The sequence below is a fragment of the Cyrtonyx montezumae genome, unplaced genomic scaffold, assembly GCF_038088225.1.
Source record: "Cyrtonyx montezumae isolate F1298 unplaced genomic scaffold, pur_monq_1.0 scaffold_24, whole genome shotgun sequence".
Lineage (NCBI taxonomy): Eukaryota > Metazoa > Chordata > Aves > Galliformes > Odontophoridae > Cyrtonyx > Cyrtonyx montezumae.
The window spans coordinates 3,730,475-3,747,575 of record NW_027071981.1 but is presented as its reverse complement, the minus strand read 5'-3'; the positions used below and the strand labels follow the sequence as shown (position 1 = coordinate 3,747,575).

The window sequence follows — 17,101 nt, the reverse complement described above, 5'->3', positions numbered from 1 at the left end:
TAGATGAGTGGAGGCAAAACAAAGCATGCTGTGTGAAGACAAAACTGCACAAACTTCAGAAATGTGTTTGTCTTCTGACTCCATGTTCCCCTCTTGTTTACGTACAAAATCACTTTCTTTCTTAGGGTATGTATGGCCCTAGACTATATGCTCAAGCAAAAAAAATCATATATATATATATAACAGTTACTAATTTGTGTGTGTGCAACCAGGAAAGTCAATTTTGCATATCCCAACCTTGGTGTTTCTTCATGCCTTACCCTTGGGCCATGCTTTTCTACAGAACAGGTTCATTTTTCCACAGACAGAAAACCCACATGGCTCCTGGGGTGAGGACCTTAGCTACAGAACTATGGTTTCTTAGCGAGATCCCTCTACAGTAGACGTGTTATTCTTCTGTGGGAGCACACACGTACAGCAACAGCCTTCAGAAACTTACCACAATGAGTGCAACAACAGACAGTGTATAGTAGATTGAATCTCTCAAGAGACTCCACGATGACAGTGCAACAACCTGGGGAAAGAGGCAAAGAGAGGATGTCAGCCAGGCTCTCACCAGCATGACTGCCACATTAACATTACGTGCTAAGCTTGTGACTTGGTGCAAGCTGTCCCCACACACTCCAGGAGATGAGGAGGAGACCATAGGAAAGGCACAGAGCAGCCAGACCCCCAGCACTGTGCTGGCTGGAACCTGGGCTTCACCCACTGGTGACAGACATCACTACAGCTCTGCTTAGGGTTTGGGACAAACCTCTTAACACTAAAGTGGACGTAATTTATGACAAGTGTGAAGTCTTTGTACAGGAACACTGACACATAAGAAACTCTGAAGTAGAAAAGGACAGCCCCTAGAATAATAAAAAACCAAACCATTTGAAGTCCTGGAGTCAGATGAGATTTACACCAGCTGACAACACGTATCTGTGCATGTAAGGATAGATGAATCAGGCAATGCTTTGTGATGGAAACTGCCAACTGTAGAAACCTGGCGTTAGGTTCATAATTGCATTCAGATATCCTTAATTAAATCTCACAGATTTTAACTCCTTCCTTTCGATTGAGCATTGCACTGAGCACTGATAGACCGTTGCAAGACAGTTCATACAATAATTTGAGCTTATTCCAGTCACTTTTTAGGGCTCTATTTACGGTCCTATGTTCCTTTCTGAGCACAGATAATGCTTTTTTTTTCCTAAGGAAATTTCCTCCAACACATGAATGAACTCAATAACACCCAGGCCCTCAAATGTAGCTATCCAACAGGGACCTAGTGCACAAAGATCAAGACACCAGGGAATTCAGACTCCTGCCCTGATTTCAGATTGGAGGGAAGGCAACATGCTCCTTCCTGGGACTCATCTGGGAGCAGATACAAACTGCTCACATGCCACAGACATCCTAGTAGCTCTCCCTCATGTGTAAATACAGGCAATAAAAGCACAGGTCTCCTGAGAAGGTTGAGTCATTGAACTGAAGTCTTTGAGCCATCTGATCACTGGGAAGAACAATCTGACAGAGGGAAGCCTTGCACATGAAGCAAGAACGTACCCAGGCTAAAAGGAGCTAATTAGCACTGAGGGAAACTGCAGCACTTTCAGCCTGCTGACAGGAATTTTGTAGTCTCGTTGTAGCTGTCAAGACCTTGAACACACAAGTCGTGCTATTTAGACTTGCTGCAGCCGAGGACTGCATGTAAATCTTAATGCACTGGAACCCTCCTAAGTCACCATTACACAGTTTGAAAATCAGGGAAGCCATCAGCTTGTGTAAAAACATGATGGAACTTAAGAGCTTGGAATCAGCAATAGCATAAGCCAGAGGAAAGTCGATTTTTTGGGAGCCAAACACCATGAGACAGCTGTAGAAAAACTCTTGACTATTCCCTCCATTCAAAGGGAGCACATGAAATTCAACCTCCAGACATGAACCCAGGAGCCCTCACTTAACCACGGCAGTGGGGACTAAATCTGGCCTCTCCAAAGCAGAAAGGAAGAACTCTTCCACGCAGGCTTCAGGGAGAGCAACTCCCCGCAATGAGACACAGCAAAGGCCCTACAGCTCATACCCACCTGCACACTGCACTTAGACTCCTATCAGGGCACCCACAGCCTGAGTGGCAATGTCCCCTGAGCTGGGGCTTCACCATTCACCCTCTATAATGCTAACCCTTCTACTCTGCTCTTCCAAATCATTTCTCTCCTCTTAATTGTGCAGAAGCCCCTCTCCCAGCACCTTCCATCCAGAACAGATGTGGTGATGGAGGCCATCAAGTTGGCTGTTTAAGAGCTATATGCCTGCTCCTCCCATTGCCCAGGACTAGTAAGGAGCAGCAACCTTTCCTTTGCTGTCATTGGTGCTGTCCTTCTTTGTGCTGTGGTTTATTGCAAACATCATGCAGATGTTTGGGAAGATGTGGGAAGTGACCAACCAACCTGCTCCGCAGCACAGTCAAACTCCCTATTCACACAGGAAGGGTAAGACCACAAAAGCAGCGACAAACCTGCATCACTTCACCATGCAAAAACCTCGTGCACTGCCTCTCATCCTGAAATCTGCCTTTGTGCTACTGCAGACAAACTCAGGAATCACTGTCAGGACTTCCCACATCTCTTTTCTCCACAGAAAATCTACACTCAGCACAACCAACTCTTAGCCACGGAAACTCAACAGCAGTAGCCTGGGCACGATATTCAGCTGGAACAATGCGTCTGTTGCAGTAACATAATTCCTATGGGTCATTTCAGGAAGAGAATTACCTTCAGTCCACTGTGAAATCCTCATCTCATAAGGGGCTGCTTTCTCAGTAATTGCATTGGCACTAATAGAGTCATTAGCACCATTCTGCTTGCTCTATGTGAAGATGAATGGAAAGTGTATTTAGAAACAAACATCATTATTGGATCTGAATGTCCTTATGGAAATCCAATCCATCATCCTGAAATCACAGCTGTGAGAAATTACAATGATCTCCACAAAACAACCCCCACTTTCTCCACCAGGTTCTTGTGAGAGAGACACGCGATGCGGTAGGGCACAGCTGAACATGCCTACAAGGATAAATCCATGTATCCCAGACTACAAACAGCAGCACTCAAAAAATCAAGAAGCTTTTCTGGAATCCGTACAAACCTCTGGGGCAGTTTTTTGAGCCTTTACTTTGTTATGGACATCAACAGCAACAACACAAAGCTGCTGTGTGCCACTGAGCCCATTTCTCTCCTTAAGGATGCTCTCCTGATAGAACTGAGTATCACTGACTGGTGAATCTGTAGAAGGCCTCACCCCGTGGGACAGGCTTAATCTCCCAGGGTACACTTCCCTTGACAAAGCACTTTGCCATTTATTATTTTAGGACGTCCCCGCTCAGCTCCAGTAACAGCAGAATCCTGCCACCTGCCTGTTCACCATCGCTGGTTTTGGTATTGATGAAGCATCCTATATTACTGTGAGACAGGCACCAGCTCATCTATATTCATCTTCATATAAAGCTATTCAACTATGACTTCCAGTAAGGAGGCACTTGAGAGCCTCATCCCCATGCATTAGGACTGAAGAGCACAGCTAGACCAGAAGGGGAGGTGTTTGCTTAGGACTGAAGCAATGCAGAAGCAGTTCCCTGTCCTGTCCCTAGCCCCGCTGCCACAGCTCAGGTGAATTAAGCAAGCAATATCCCTTCCTCGTCCCAGCAGCACTGGAAAACAAATGCACATGGGACTGCACAAGACTGCAGGCCTCAATTTCACCAACCCCATTCCCACAGCAAAACATGAGTTCAGCCTGAGCCAAAGGGCACTGAGCTAACACCTTGTTCCCTCTGTTTGGTACAGCTCAGAGCTGGTGCTCCAGAGGCACTCCTCAGCAAAGGGAGCACTATGGATCACGTCTGTGGCTCAAAGGCTGCAGACTGTGTGCACTTCGAAAGGTCACAACCAAAAATAAGATGCGAAATAGCAACCCCATGTTTAATATTCTGCACACACTTGCTCTCTCTCTTGATCTTAAATGTGGCAGTCTTAGAGCAATTTCAATGAAGATACAAGGCAGGAAGGAATTTCGTAAGATAATTACTACCATCTTTCAGCAGAACTTGTAACTGCCTAACCATCAGGACCTGCAAGTTAATTTTCACATAACTTGCCTTATTTTGGGAGTTATGTCCCACTTGCAATGAGCAATCAGTCAATCAGAAGCTTATAATCATTAGCTGCAAAATAAACAGCAAACATCACAGGGTGCAAGTTCCCCCCCAGCCAGACACAAACAGATCCAAACCTGAAAGTGAGGCACACTTATTCCCACTTTCTGGAGGGAAATGGAACATTGGTGAGAGCAGGGTCTGACCATCTTCAGATGCTTTGCAATGAGCTGGGGTCAGAGAGTTGCAGAGCTTGGAGGAACCACAGCAGTGGGAAGGCTTTCTGTGCTGGACAGCCCCATTTTACAGGTGAAGGGAAGACAAGCAGGCAGACATGTTCCTTTCTATACTCCCATCATGATACCTCCCTGTTGTTGACACGCTGAGATCACAGCCATCTCAATGTCCCAGGGTACTCTGAGTATGCAGCCAAACCCCAGACCATAACCTGTACCAAGTACCCCCTGGCAAGGAACCACAGTGTAGCATCTGGGCTCACTTGGGATTTTGACCAATACTAAACTCTCCCAGCTGAGCTTAAGCAAAACAAAACAAAAGTAACTGACAGGCCAACAACAACAAAAAAACCCAACCAACCAGACCTTAAAAATGCATGTTCCTAAGCCAGTAACTGCTGGGCTGCTCTGATCTACCCGACCCTCTGTGAGGACAGCTCCTTCCAACCACCAGGTCCCCAGTTTTACTGCTGGTTAGCCATTCCCTGCAGAGTTCAACCATCACCACAGCTCCTGATTCAGATACTGTGGACCAACTCAACCTAGATAACTGCTTCATCAAGAACATTTGCCTTCTTAAGCAGCTCTTGATATTTTCATTACTGTGGCAGCAATCTGTCTCTGTGACGTTCTCAGAATGCAAACAGTGGACACGCTCCAAATCTCTGGACAAAGCCAAAAGTATTTCCCGGCTCCATCAGTACTTGTAATCATCCCCAAGCAGCACATCTTTTTAGCTGGATTCCCACAGAGTCGAGGCTCTTTCAGTTCAGATTCAGGAGCCAGGCCCATGACACCACAGCGCCTTTGGTTTATGTGCCTCCCCCCACAGAAATGATGCAAGCAGCTTCAAGCCACATTGTTAAACCAGCAGCCAGAGCAGGAACACCGATTCCACGCATGCTGCTGGTCTACTTTTGGGCAATAGAATCATGGAATCATTAGGGCTGGAAGGACTCTAAAATCATCAAGCCCAGCCCCACCGTGCCCACTGATCACATCCCTCAGTGCCATATCCCCACCACTCTGCAACACCTCCAGGGACGGTGACCCCAGCACTCCCTGGGCAGCTGTGCCACTGCATCACTGCTCTTTCAGAGAAGGAATTGTTCCTAACACCCAACATGAACCTTCCCTGGTGCAATGTGAGGCCATCCCTCTTGTCCTGTTGCTAGTTACCCAGGGGAAGAGGGCAATCCCCACTTAAAATATCTGCTTTTGGAATAACCAAGTCCTTTTAATGTCCATCAGACCTCTTCAAAAGGAGATCAAAAGGGTTATGATGTAACTGGTACCTCTGACAGAGCTCATTCACCACACTCAAGATGAAGCACAGGTTGAAGTCCACACAGCATTACAGAAGACAAGGCACGGCCCACTCAGAGAATAGGACAAAGGGCCTTTCTCAGTGTTTTCTGGGTAGCAAATGAAATATTTGTTTGAACAGTGGATACAAATTTGTTTTAAAACCACAAGTCCTCATTTCCCAGAAAAACAGCATTTCCATTCAAGAGAGAGATAAAATGGAATCTAGTCTTCTTGATCTCTGAAAGCTGGTTTGCTATCTGCCAGTGCCAAACATCCCAGCAGGAAAACCTCAGGGAAAAGCAGCACTGTGCTGCATTTCCAGTGGGTGAGCATCCTCCTTGATGATTCCTTCAGGGAGAAACACTGACAGTGTACAGATAAGGATGCAAGAGGCAGATGAGTCTGTCAAGCTGCCCATTCACTTCTGCTGCTGGCCCAGCTGCTTCACTGCACTAGGGCTTTACCAGGGCATTCAGAAAGGATTCAGCCTCTGAATTGCTTGACTGCAGCCCATGCCTGACTGCAGCCCATGCTGTTCATCAACAGCCTGAACTTCTGCAGGGCAAGTGGAAGGATGCTGCCTGCTCCCTCTCCCTGTTCTTCTCATGCTTGGGGTTTCACACACACACAGTCATGCTCACAGCTGTGCTCTTGTTAGGAATGCACATCTTGTCTGGCTTATTGCTGGGTTTCTTCTTTGTTTCCAAGTGTGCTTACATCAGTGAAAGAGCAGGCCCACTAAAAACCCTCGCCAGCACAAAATATTGTTGTGCCCAACACTACAACAGTGACATACGGACCCAACACTGCTGGCACTAAGTTCTTTTTAAACTACTGCTTCACAAGTTAAAACGTTTTCTGCTGTTGCTAAAAAGGAGAATTAAAAAAAAAAACCAAAAACCACTCCGATTCCCCTCTCCCCAAACTCCTCTGCAATCCAGAAGTAAAAAACCCACCACAAACGCAATCTTAAAACCAAAGGTCAGTAATGACTCTAGTTCAAATTACTTGTTGTCTGTGAAATTAAAGCTTAAAAGATTAAGATGCATGCAAGCCAAATGCAGGACACAACTAGGTTAGAAATAGATTACAAAGGTCCCAAACTTTTCAATGAACAGTGCTGTACCTGGTTATTAAAACTACTGGGCTCTTCACCATTTGTAACGTTTCTCATTAGGTGTGCTTTCATGCCCTGACACACAGCTGAGATCACACCAGCTCATGATTCTGAGCATGATTCCTCCTTCTCAATGCCTGCCTCTCTACCCTGCTACCCACCATGAATTAGCACGGAGCATTGCTGAACCTCTGCTTGAAGGCCTGTATTTGATAGCACTGCATCTCTTGAAGCATTCTTTTACTCTTCTGTAACCTTTCTTTGCCAGTGAAGAGCAGATAAAACACAGCAGCTAAGCTGTGTTTGAGACACGTGACTTAGCTGTACAAACGACAGAATATGCATTTAGTGACACAGATCACAGACAAATGAAGAAACAGCGGCACTGACATCCATCCTACAGTATATCAGCATTTGGGGAAATGAAGACTGTACTATTCCCATACACTAAAACCTTCTACAGCTTAAAATTTACAGCTACTGTAATCAGGAAGATCTTCCTCTGTGTGCCCACGTGAGACAGAGTCAGAAAATGACAATGGGATCCAAAAGAAGAGCCACTAAGGCTCACCATCACAGTCAGGTAGGCCGCACTCAGCCATCTGCACGGGTAAACTTCACCTTGGCAGGGTAGTTTTGGTCAGATACTTCACAAATGAATCAGAGGTTGAGTTTCTCAGCTTCCAAAGGCTCAGATTAAGATACTGTAAAAGACATCTGAACTTCAGAGTACACCCGCTAGTTTAGGAAGCCCAGCCTTTGCCTGTCGTTTTGGTCTGCCCATCCAACAGAAGAGGCAGCTTCCATCAGTCACCACTTTTTGCAAACAAATCCTCATGCGCCAAGAGAGACCTCAGGTGATCTCATTGCTCATATCAGTGAGAACAGAAAGATCCCTCCAGTCCAGAATTCTCACTGGTGACTTGCAAAGTCTCATCAATGCGAATTGGAAGAGGAAAGCAACTCACTTTCAGGCTACTGAAGCACACCTCCCTATTCTCTGTAGCAAGCCATGATGCAAATCCTTTTGATATAACTTAGAACTACCTTTGTTTTGAAATTAGTAAGAAGCAAGACCATCCTTACGGTGTAACCATCTCAATTTGAAACTTTTTTATGTTTTCTGTATTGCTTAAAAACAAACAAAGCAGATGAGTTATAATAGTTAATGCTAACAGCACTACCTCCATAGTTGCTTGCAGCAATTTTGCCTGCATTTATTAACACATCCCTAGAGTTTACAACAGAAAATCTCAGCTCTGGGCTGGCACAAGATAGACACATGGTTAATCTCCCCGGTCTGTTGACACTACTCAAACCAATCCAATTTCCAGCCCGACTCTGCCCATTCTGTCTGTGTCACAAAGCAAATAGGAGCACAATAGCACATTAAAGCTGATTTTTGTCTACATCAACTGCTTTTTAGCATGAGAGGAGCTCTTCAGGAGACTTACAACATTCCCACAGCTATTTGGAAACCCTAAAACAAGGCATAGAAACAGATGGTATAAACAAGTTGGGTGGTTTTCAGACAGCCATTCTGCAAGCAGCTCAGTGTGTGGAAATGAGTTTGGCTGCAATTGCTTGCAGGACTGAGGCTCCTGCTACCAAGCTGATAGATTTCTTAAAATTTCAAAATTAAAAGCATAAATAAAGAAATGAAGTGGAAGCTTTTCTAATCGCTGCTTTGCTTGATGGCTTCTGGCAGCCTGCTCCCGTGCTATTTTGGGCTGACTCCCGAGAATGCAGCAGCTCTCCCCGCTCCCTTCTTTTCCCTTTGCACTGCATCAACTCCCAGCAGCAGCACCCTGCTCTTGGAACCTGTGTTCCAAGGCACTCAGGGCATCTGCTTCTCCACTGGGACTACTGGGAGAGTGAAAGATATTCACGTGACAAAAACGTGAACTAAAGGAGTAAAGGGAGCAGCACTTGAAGCCAGAGGGAGCTGTGCTCTGAACAAAGAAAATGCCATAGGATGCTCTATGTTCAGGAAGAAAAACGGGCCCGAGCCAGCTCTAGTGGGCACCTAAAATGACAAGTTCATCCTTTTGTCTTTAATCTCTCTGAACTTTGTTTTCCTATCTTTAAAACACTCCTTCATCTCACAGAGGCTTGGGGAAAATTAATTAATCGTTCATCAACTGCTTAGATACAATAGCAATGACATCGGCAGAAGTTCAAGAGGAAATTAATAATTCTGCCTCTGGAGCAGGGTTTGAATAGAGCCTGGTAAATAAGGCAGAAGGGCATACACTGAACAATGAACAGAAAACAAAATAATGAATAGCTGCTCATTAAGTGAGTAAAGTCCATTCTGTGCGCCGAAGGAGGCAGGGATCCTATGGAGAAACCAGCATGTGCTCATGTAATTAAAGACCATAATAATGCATAGACAGCGTGGGGGAGGGGGGGGCAAATTAAGGTTGAGCAAAGAACCTTAAAGCTGCTATTTTATAACTTTTCAGCGTTTGACTTTCAACCTTAATAATGCTCTTTTAATGCACTTTTTCGGTGCGTAGCATCACGTAGAGGTGCAGGCATCACACTTTCCAGTTCCAGCAGTAGGAAGTCTGTGCTGATTTGTTCTGAGCCATTAATGGCTCAGAAAAATAATCAGAGTTGTTGCTCAACAAAACGCGTACTGATTTCTTGAGGCTGTGGGCCTTTGTGTTTAAAAATGGCTCTCCAACCCGTGGGCACTACAGCACAAATTACCCTCCTATTCCTCCACAATTCCTCATGCAATCTGGCATCAGGATCATCTCACTGTCCCCCCCACTGGTGAGATCCTGCATGTAAGCCAGGTACAGGGAAGGGAGCAACAGCCCTTCTGGGCCACTTGGGTGATTGTGAGTAGCCACCTCCTGAGATCAGAGCATTTAATGACAGGTTTTGATGAACACAAATGCCAATGAGCAGCTCTGACAACCTGCCTCCAGCTTTACACTGCCATTACAAGGCAACCCAAATCTGGCACCGAGGTCCACTCAGTCAGTCTGTCTAAAGAGAAATCACTGATAACAAAACCAAAATCCTCTCAATAACAACAGATGATGTACTGTGTTGGCCAGTAAAGGCAAATGACTTTTTGATGAAGTGCTGAGAGCAGGGAAAAAATGAAAAGCACAAAATAAGAGTTTTGTTTAAGGTATCAGAATTATTTGAACTGAGGTTTCCTATCTGCTCACTTAAATTATGATTGCAAGCAGCCATTGACATCATCTCAGATCTCAGCAACCCACTGCAGGTTCAGCAGCACCAAACAGAAGCCAACTATACGTTAACCATTAGAGGAGCCACGGAAGACAAAATCAGGACAAACCAGGCCTGATCTCAGTTCTCTGCTTGAAAAAAGGACTCACAGAGTGTGCGGAGGATGATCTAGGGCAGCCAGTCCTTTCCTGTTCCTCCAAAAGCTGTCAGGCCTGGAAAGCTGAAGGCACTTACCAGAACATTTTGGCTGTGTTATATCCTCCAGAAACAAACACCTCCCACCCACAAATGAAGATGACTGACATTCTTTGTCAACCCCCAAACTCCATCAAGCCTCCTCTACTGAAAGCTGTCATTTGTAGCTAGTTTATTAGCAGGCTTCAGGCTTGCAGTCAGTAATGTGGAGAGCAAAAAAGAGAAGAATTAGCTTCTCCACCATCGTGCTAAACAGTCAATCTTCTTCATTTGTTTGAAAAAAGCAACCTGAGGACACAGTCCTACTGATTACAGAAGATCTCTGGGAAATGCAGATCTGTGCCCTGGGAAAGCTTTGGTAATTAAAAACTAGTCTGAATCAATTAGCTTTTCATAGTAAGAGCTGCAGGAGAACCACTAACATATTGAACAAGAGTTTGCAGCTGCATGTTTCCACCCAAATCAGAGAGCTTAGGTGTCCAAAAAGTCACTCTGTGCATTATTCCCCTAATCTCTCCATAACAAAAATGCTCATCATCATTCTGAAAAAGCTAATAGTTCAAATAGATAAAAATGGATTTTGAACTTTCTCAAGAAAGCCTAAGCTCTCTGCTTGCTTTCTCACACTGACCAAGTTAGAAAGGTCTCTTCTTTCAGACTGTTCTTCCGAAGCTAGTTATCCTCTTGCTCTGTATTGATTCTGTCACCCTGCTTCATCTCTTTTTAAACAAATCTGCATGGTAAGATTTCAAAGAACATCTGACAGGATCATAAAAATCCTGGGCATGTTGACAAGCACTAAGGTAAATGCAGATTCAGATATTTAATTATGTGGAGTCAATCATGTCAGCAATTCAGACAGCAGCTCAGATCTCACAACTTAATTACTTTAATGTCAGATGAATAGCTCGTGTTGTCATATTTAGTTTGACATACTGAAAAACAGTCACACGCTCAGTAGGAATGGATAGCCCTACTGTCAGAGAGGTAAAATTCACTGCATCCTTGGGAATATTCAAAAGCTGACTAGAGAGGACCTTCAGCAACATGGTCCAACCCTGAAATCAGCCCTGCTTTCATGTGGGGGTGGTGGGGGGCTCTTGGCTGCAGCCTCCAGAGGTCCCTTTCCACATTCTGAGACTCCAAGGACATAAATAATGAGACTACCTACAAGCCAAATCTTTCTCTTTTGATTCTTAAGTCGTGCCAGTGGCCAGCAATGCCTCTTGCACAAAGGCAGCACCTTTCCTGGTGCTCCAGAAGCATTACTGCTCCGTCAGAGGACCATTCATGGCTCACCAAATGGCATTCTTGCCAGCCAGAAGCACACACGCTCCCATGCTCCTTGCCATACACCAGAACATCACAGCATACCTTTCAATAGCTACCCAGAGGACGTGTTCAATAACCAACTTTTATTCCTTTGACCACCGGGTAGCTTAAAACACCTGAGCTGATCTTTTCTGTTCTGCTTTTCATTTCAAAACACGTAAGAGGGATAGGGCCCTGTTAAGAAGGACAAAACCAGGGAAGTTTGTGGCCAGGTTGTGAACCTGGCAACTGGATCTGACAATACAGCCAAAGCATGTGACGAAGCAATTGCTGTTCAGAATCACTAAATGCTCTTACCTGTCCTGCAAACAGCCCACACACACCAATAATACAGAGGATGTTAAATACAGCAGAGCCTACAATGGTTCCAACGCCTACATCTCCTTTTGTGATAAAAACACCTGAAAAAAAAGAAGTTAAAGGCAAGCTGTGTAAATTGGAAAGTACAGAGCTTTTCCTCTAAAATTGCTCCATTAATGAATCTAAAGGCATGCACCAGCTCAGCCTCTTTTACTCATATTTAATAGGGCAACTTGCAGAGAAAGGTACTAGGGTGATTAAAGGCAAGATAACTTTCTGTGGGGATTCAGAAGGATTAGCTAATGAAAAACAAGTATCTTAAACATCTCTACATCACCAACCTCCTAGTCTAGGAGTACACGTTACAGAAGATGATAAGCTCCCTGAGAGCATCTTGTAGGATACAAATCTGCAAGAAACTACCTCCTGAAAGACATACCCTCACCGTTCTCTGCTCTTCCATGTATCCTCAGCCCTGCTGGCTTCACTAGGCAAGTGGGTAGATTGATGGCTGTCTGGCTACTAGTTATTTGCAAGCTGCACAATGCCTCTCAGAATGTATTATGGGGCTTCGTTACAAGCTCCTTTCAGAGCTCCTCTGTCAGATTTGGTTAAATTTGGCCAATGAGGTTAATGGTGAAGAAGATGAACTGACAGACACATGCATCATGGTACTGCACACAATTCTTTCCTTAGGAAGTCAGCCTAAAAATAACACTCCATCCCCTGCTAGCTGTCAGTCTGTTTAAATTCACCATTTGCTTTTAAGTTTCCAGCAGTATTTTTCTGGCTACTGGAGTTTAGCTTATTTTCTTCCCTCTATTTTTGCCTTTTCTGAGACACACGTTACCCAGCAGCGTGTCACTGCACCCCCAAGAGTCATTCCTGACTGTGGATTACACCACAGCAAGATGTTAGGGCTTCTCTAAGCTGTCCGAGGGAATCTGATTTTTAGTCCTGCTAATGCACTACCCCAACTATGATACTATCTCAGGTCTGTGGGCTTCTGTTTTGTGCCTTCAAGGTCAGGCTAGGTGGCTTTGAGCAATGGTCTAGAAGGTGTCCCTGCCTGCAGCAAGGGGTTGGACTAGATGACCTTAAAGGTCCCTTCCAACTCAAACCATTCCATGACTCTATGATTTTAACTTCCTAGGTTTTGAGGCTTTGGTCATCTCTCTCCACAGAGTACACAGCTTGGTGTGAATTCATCTGTGCTCCATCTCTGATAGATGCTACTGAAATAGAAGGATCTTCTAGAGAAAGTACCTAAGCTCAGCATAATTCCATCACTTCTCTTCAGTGATGGAGAGCCTGCCTTAACCTTCCATTCATTATTCTAATGATTATGTACCACCAGATGTGGATATGTAAAACTGCAACACTCCACCATATACCTGGCAGCATACATACAGATCATTTTACCACAGCATTCTGATAAGTATCCTCTTAGATTGAGCCTACAGAAGGAACACCTCATGTTTCACAGACCTAAGTACTGCTCATCTCTTGATCATGCTTTCCATACACACAGTGCTCTCACCTGCCCATTGCTGTGAGTACCTGTGCTGTATACCTTGGCTGTGCCACAGCAAGGTAAGGCTAACAGACAGTTATGAACTGCCTGCGTTTCTGACCTTGGTTTGGCTAGTAAGATTGAATCACTTCCAATGCAACCCCTTGCTGTGAGATAATAGTACTTTTTTTAGTGCCTCTTTATCTACTGAGGAATTCCCATAGTTAATCCTGTGCACATCCATGAGGGAAGAGGCACAAATATTGTTGGTGCTTAGCAATCTCATGTCAACTCTGAAAAACAGCATGGGGAAAGAAGAGGTTTCAAAGAGCAGCAAGTTAGTTACCTATGACAGATGTAAACAACTCAGGAGCAGAGCTTCCAGCTGCCATGAAAGTAGCCCCAGCCACGTCCTCGCTAAGGTGCAAGCGCTGCAGAAAAACATATCAGAGTTATTGATTACAACATCAACAGGTGTATGAATTCAACTAGAAATGTTACAGTCTGCTGAGAGTGGGAAATTGTCAGTACACATTTAAAGGTTAAGCACAGGGGAAAAAGTCACCACGGGGATATACACAAGGTGTGCAATATGTGGCTTATCTCACCTAGTCCAGCTTGTAACAGGCAGGGCTGGAGCTCAGGCTTTATCCATCCGCTGACTTTCCCTGAAAATCATTTCAGCCTTGGATAGCTAATCTGTCTTTACCCTTCTTTTGCTTGGATCATCATCAAAAGTACATACCCCCCTACAGCCCTCCTCTAGGAGTGTGCAGGGATTGCTTCTATTAAATCAGTGGTTTCTGGAAAGAAAATGGCCCTCTACTTCATGAAAACTTCATTGGCATATGCTGTTTTCAAAGATTTATTTGGTTAATTGCTTCCTTTATGTTTTCCTCGTACCCACTGTTCCATCTGTGCAAGTCACTGTTCAGCAAATGTGACAAAGCTGTTAAAACCACATGCCTTGCTGGCACCCTCTGAAGTTTAATCTGAGCAGCTAAAAAAAGCCACCCCCTGCCATACGGTCATAAACGGCTGCGTTGTTACTACACGAAGCCGCCTTGCTCACACGCGTGCGAGTCGGTGGCTGCCATTTTACAAGCAAGGGGAAGGCAGCTGACAGTGGGAACATTTCCCTAGCAGAACTGAAGTTTCAGAGCAGCACAACCAACCTAGCAGGACAGGGGAAGTCTTTCTCTCCCCCCCCACCCTTCCTAACTGTGCAGTTTCTCTGCAACCTCCTTATTATTGAAGGACATCTGCAGGGAGAAAATACCACTCCTAAAACATGCTGGAGCTTCCTCTTCCCAACTCTAACGTGATTAAAGATCCCGTAAAAGATATTTTAAGCCTGTGAAAGAATTCAATTCTATCCACTCAACGTATTCGTACAATAAAGAATTCTACGTATGTTTCAGGGACAAGGGAAAAGGAGAAGCTATGCTCTAATCAAAAATGCTTTTCAAGCAGGAGATCACTGATTGCTACACTGCTGTAAAAGCTTGCGGAACCTGATAAAACATGGCTTTATAGAGAGCAATAATAGATAGCATCAAGATAATTAGGAAGTAAGTTTATAGAAACAGAAGTACATCCCCAAAGGCAAGGTTCTTCTGTATATCCATAGAGGATCCTACAGCAACGGTCACCCCCCAGCAGTCAGTGCACAAACAGATGGTACATTTGGAAAAGATCAGGACTCAAGACAACCAATTGAGCTGGTTAACCCGCAGGTTCCCTTGAGGGCATTTCATAGATAAGTTATTGCAATACATACAGTGACTAAGCTAGTACAGTAGGCCAGAAAATAAAGCCCACTGCGTAAGAGTCAAAAAGTGATTCTCTGGTATCTGGAGGCCACATTTGGAATTGGGACTGTGACATTCATTGTGCCGTGTGGACAAGTGTATGTACAAACAGTTTTAGAAAATAGGGCTTTGGTTTGGTTGTGAATACACCTTAACGAAGAAAACACAAATGTCTATCGTAACAAGTGTTCTGGAGCCAATTTTCATCTGTACACACGTCTAGGAACATAAATGATCCCAAACTCAACCAGCACTTTCCAAGCTAATGGAGCTAAGCCAGAAAATGGGCATTTATTTTAAAATCAGTACATCTAATGCATCAGCACATCCATGTCTCCTTTCCTAGTAACAGCAGTCTCCCTTCCTCTCAGCCTCATGCTGGCTGTGCTCAGATTTAGCCTTAAGAGAGCTCAGAACGTCCTGCTTCATGCTGTCATCCTTCAGTCACCTGAATATTTAAGCACTGCAATAGCAGAAGCTCCTGGGGACTTTTTTTTGGATGAAGAAAACCAGGCAGCACAGTAGGGTGCTGGGCTACAAATATCATGTTAGCTTAGAGTCAGATTCCATCAGAGCTGTCAAGATGGATGATCTCCCCTACCACCTCCCACGCCTTGTCCCAGGGCCCAGCACGGTTGTGGTGAGTGACACTAGCAGGCAGAGCAGCAGGCAGACCTCCAGCTGACAGAGACATCAGCCTGGCAGGACCGAACCACGCAGCAAAGGTTTCCTTGCCTGAGACAGAATTCAGCAAGGGCTTACAGTCACTTGGTGCAGAAGGTCTGTGTTCATCCTCTGTCTGAGCTCATTCAAGCTAAAACATAGTTCTTGCTAAAATTTTAGCATGTCAGCCTTAGCAAAAGAAGGACACAGCCTCTTCCTGTTGCTGGAGGGGCTTAGGAGCTTTTCTTTACAGCTGACCCGAACCCAGTGCTCTGCAGTGTCCAGAATATAAAAGTCAAGACATAACTACTGTCCAAAACCTAACCAGTCAGATGCAGCTCTGGGTTGAGTGAGTCCAAAGCCATCCTGCCTTGGCAGGGAAGCAGGAGGGACGTGCAGCTCCCCAGCTCCACAGGTAGGACAGGACACAGCTCCCAAGCAGCCAGCCTGGAGGTCAGTGACTCTCTCTTCCCCTGGATCTTTCACCAGTGCATCTAAAGCCTGGTGCTCACCAAAGCAGGGGAGATCCTTACAGAGGTTAAGATCGGAGGCAGCCTGGGCTGCAGTGATCATGCTCTGGTCAAACTTGTGATCTGAAGGAACGCAGGTCTAGCAAGGAGTGGAGCCAGGACACTGAAATTCAGGAGAGTGAACTTCTGTCTATACTTAAGAAATTACTGGATGATAATTCCTCTGGAACTGATGTCCCTGAACCTAGAGGTAGAGACTTGGGGAGCCAAATCCCTTCCTCTGCAATAGCAGAGTGAGTTGGAAACTATTTGATGAGGATGAATGTGTACAAGTCTATGGGACCAAAAACATGAATCCCAGGGCTGAGTTGCTTGAGATCAGCCCTGCAGAAGAAGGACTTGGGGGTTCTGGCAGATGAAAAGCTGTACATGAGCCAGCAGTGTACACTTGCAGCCTGTAAGGCCAACAGTGTCCTGGGCTGCATCAGCAGAGGGGTGGCAACAGGGCAAGGAAGGGGACTGCACCCCTCTGCTCTGCCCTTGCAAGAGCCCACCTGCAGTACTGTGTTCAGGTCTGAGGCCCCCAACAATAGAAGGATGTGGAGCTGTCACAGCAGATCCAAAGAAGGGACATGAAGATGATCAGAGGGCTGGAGCACTATGAAGACAGGTGAGGCTGAGGCAGCCACGTTTGTTCAGCCTGGAGAAAAAGCGGCTGTGGGGAGACCTCATTGCTGCCTTCCAGGACTTGAAATGAGTTCATAATCAGGAGGGGGAGTGACTTTTTACATGGTCTTACAGCAAC

The 17,101-nt window shown here is 45.2% G+C and overlaps 1 protein-coding gene across 2 annotated transcripts in view; it reads right to left on the bottom strand.

The window, feature by feature from the left end:
* The window catches only part of SLC24A3 (solute carrier family 24 member 3), a 124,339-nt gene that overhangs the window by 21,430 nt on the left and 85,808 nt on the right, over positions 1-17,101 (bottom strand). For both annotated transcript variants that reach the window (XM_065739496.1, XM_065739497.1), the window contains exons 5-7: positions 13,699-13,783; positions 11,837-11,940; positions 440-514 (exon numbers count right to left, since the gene is read on the bottom strand). In XM_065739496.1, coding sequence (XP_065595568.1) covers positions 440-514; positions 11,837-11,940; positions 13,699-13,783 — 264 coding nt within the window. The remainder of the gene's footprint in view (positions 1-439; positions 515-11,836; positions 11,941-13,698; positions 13,784-17,101) is intronic.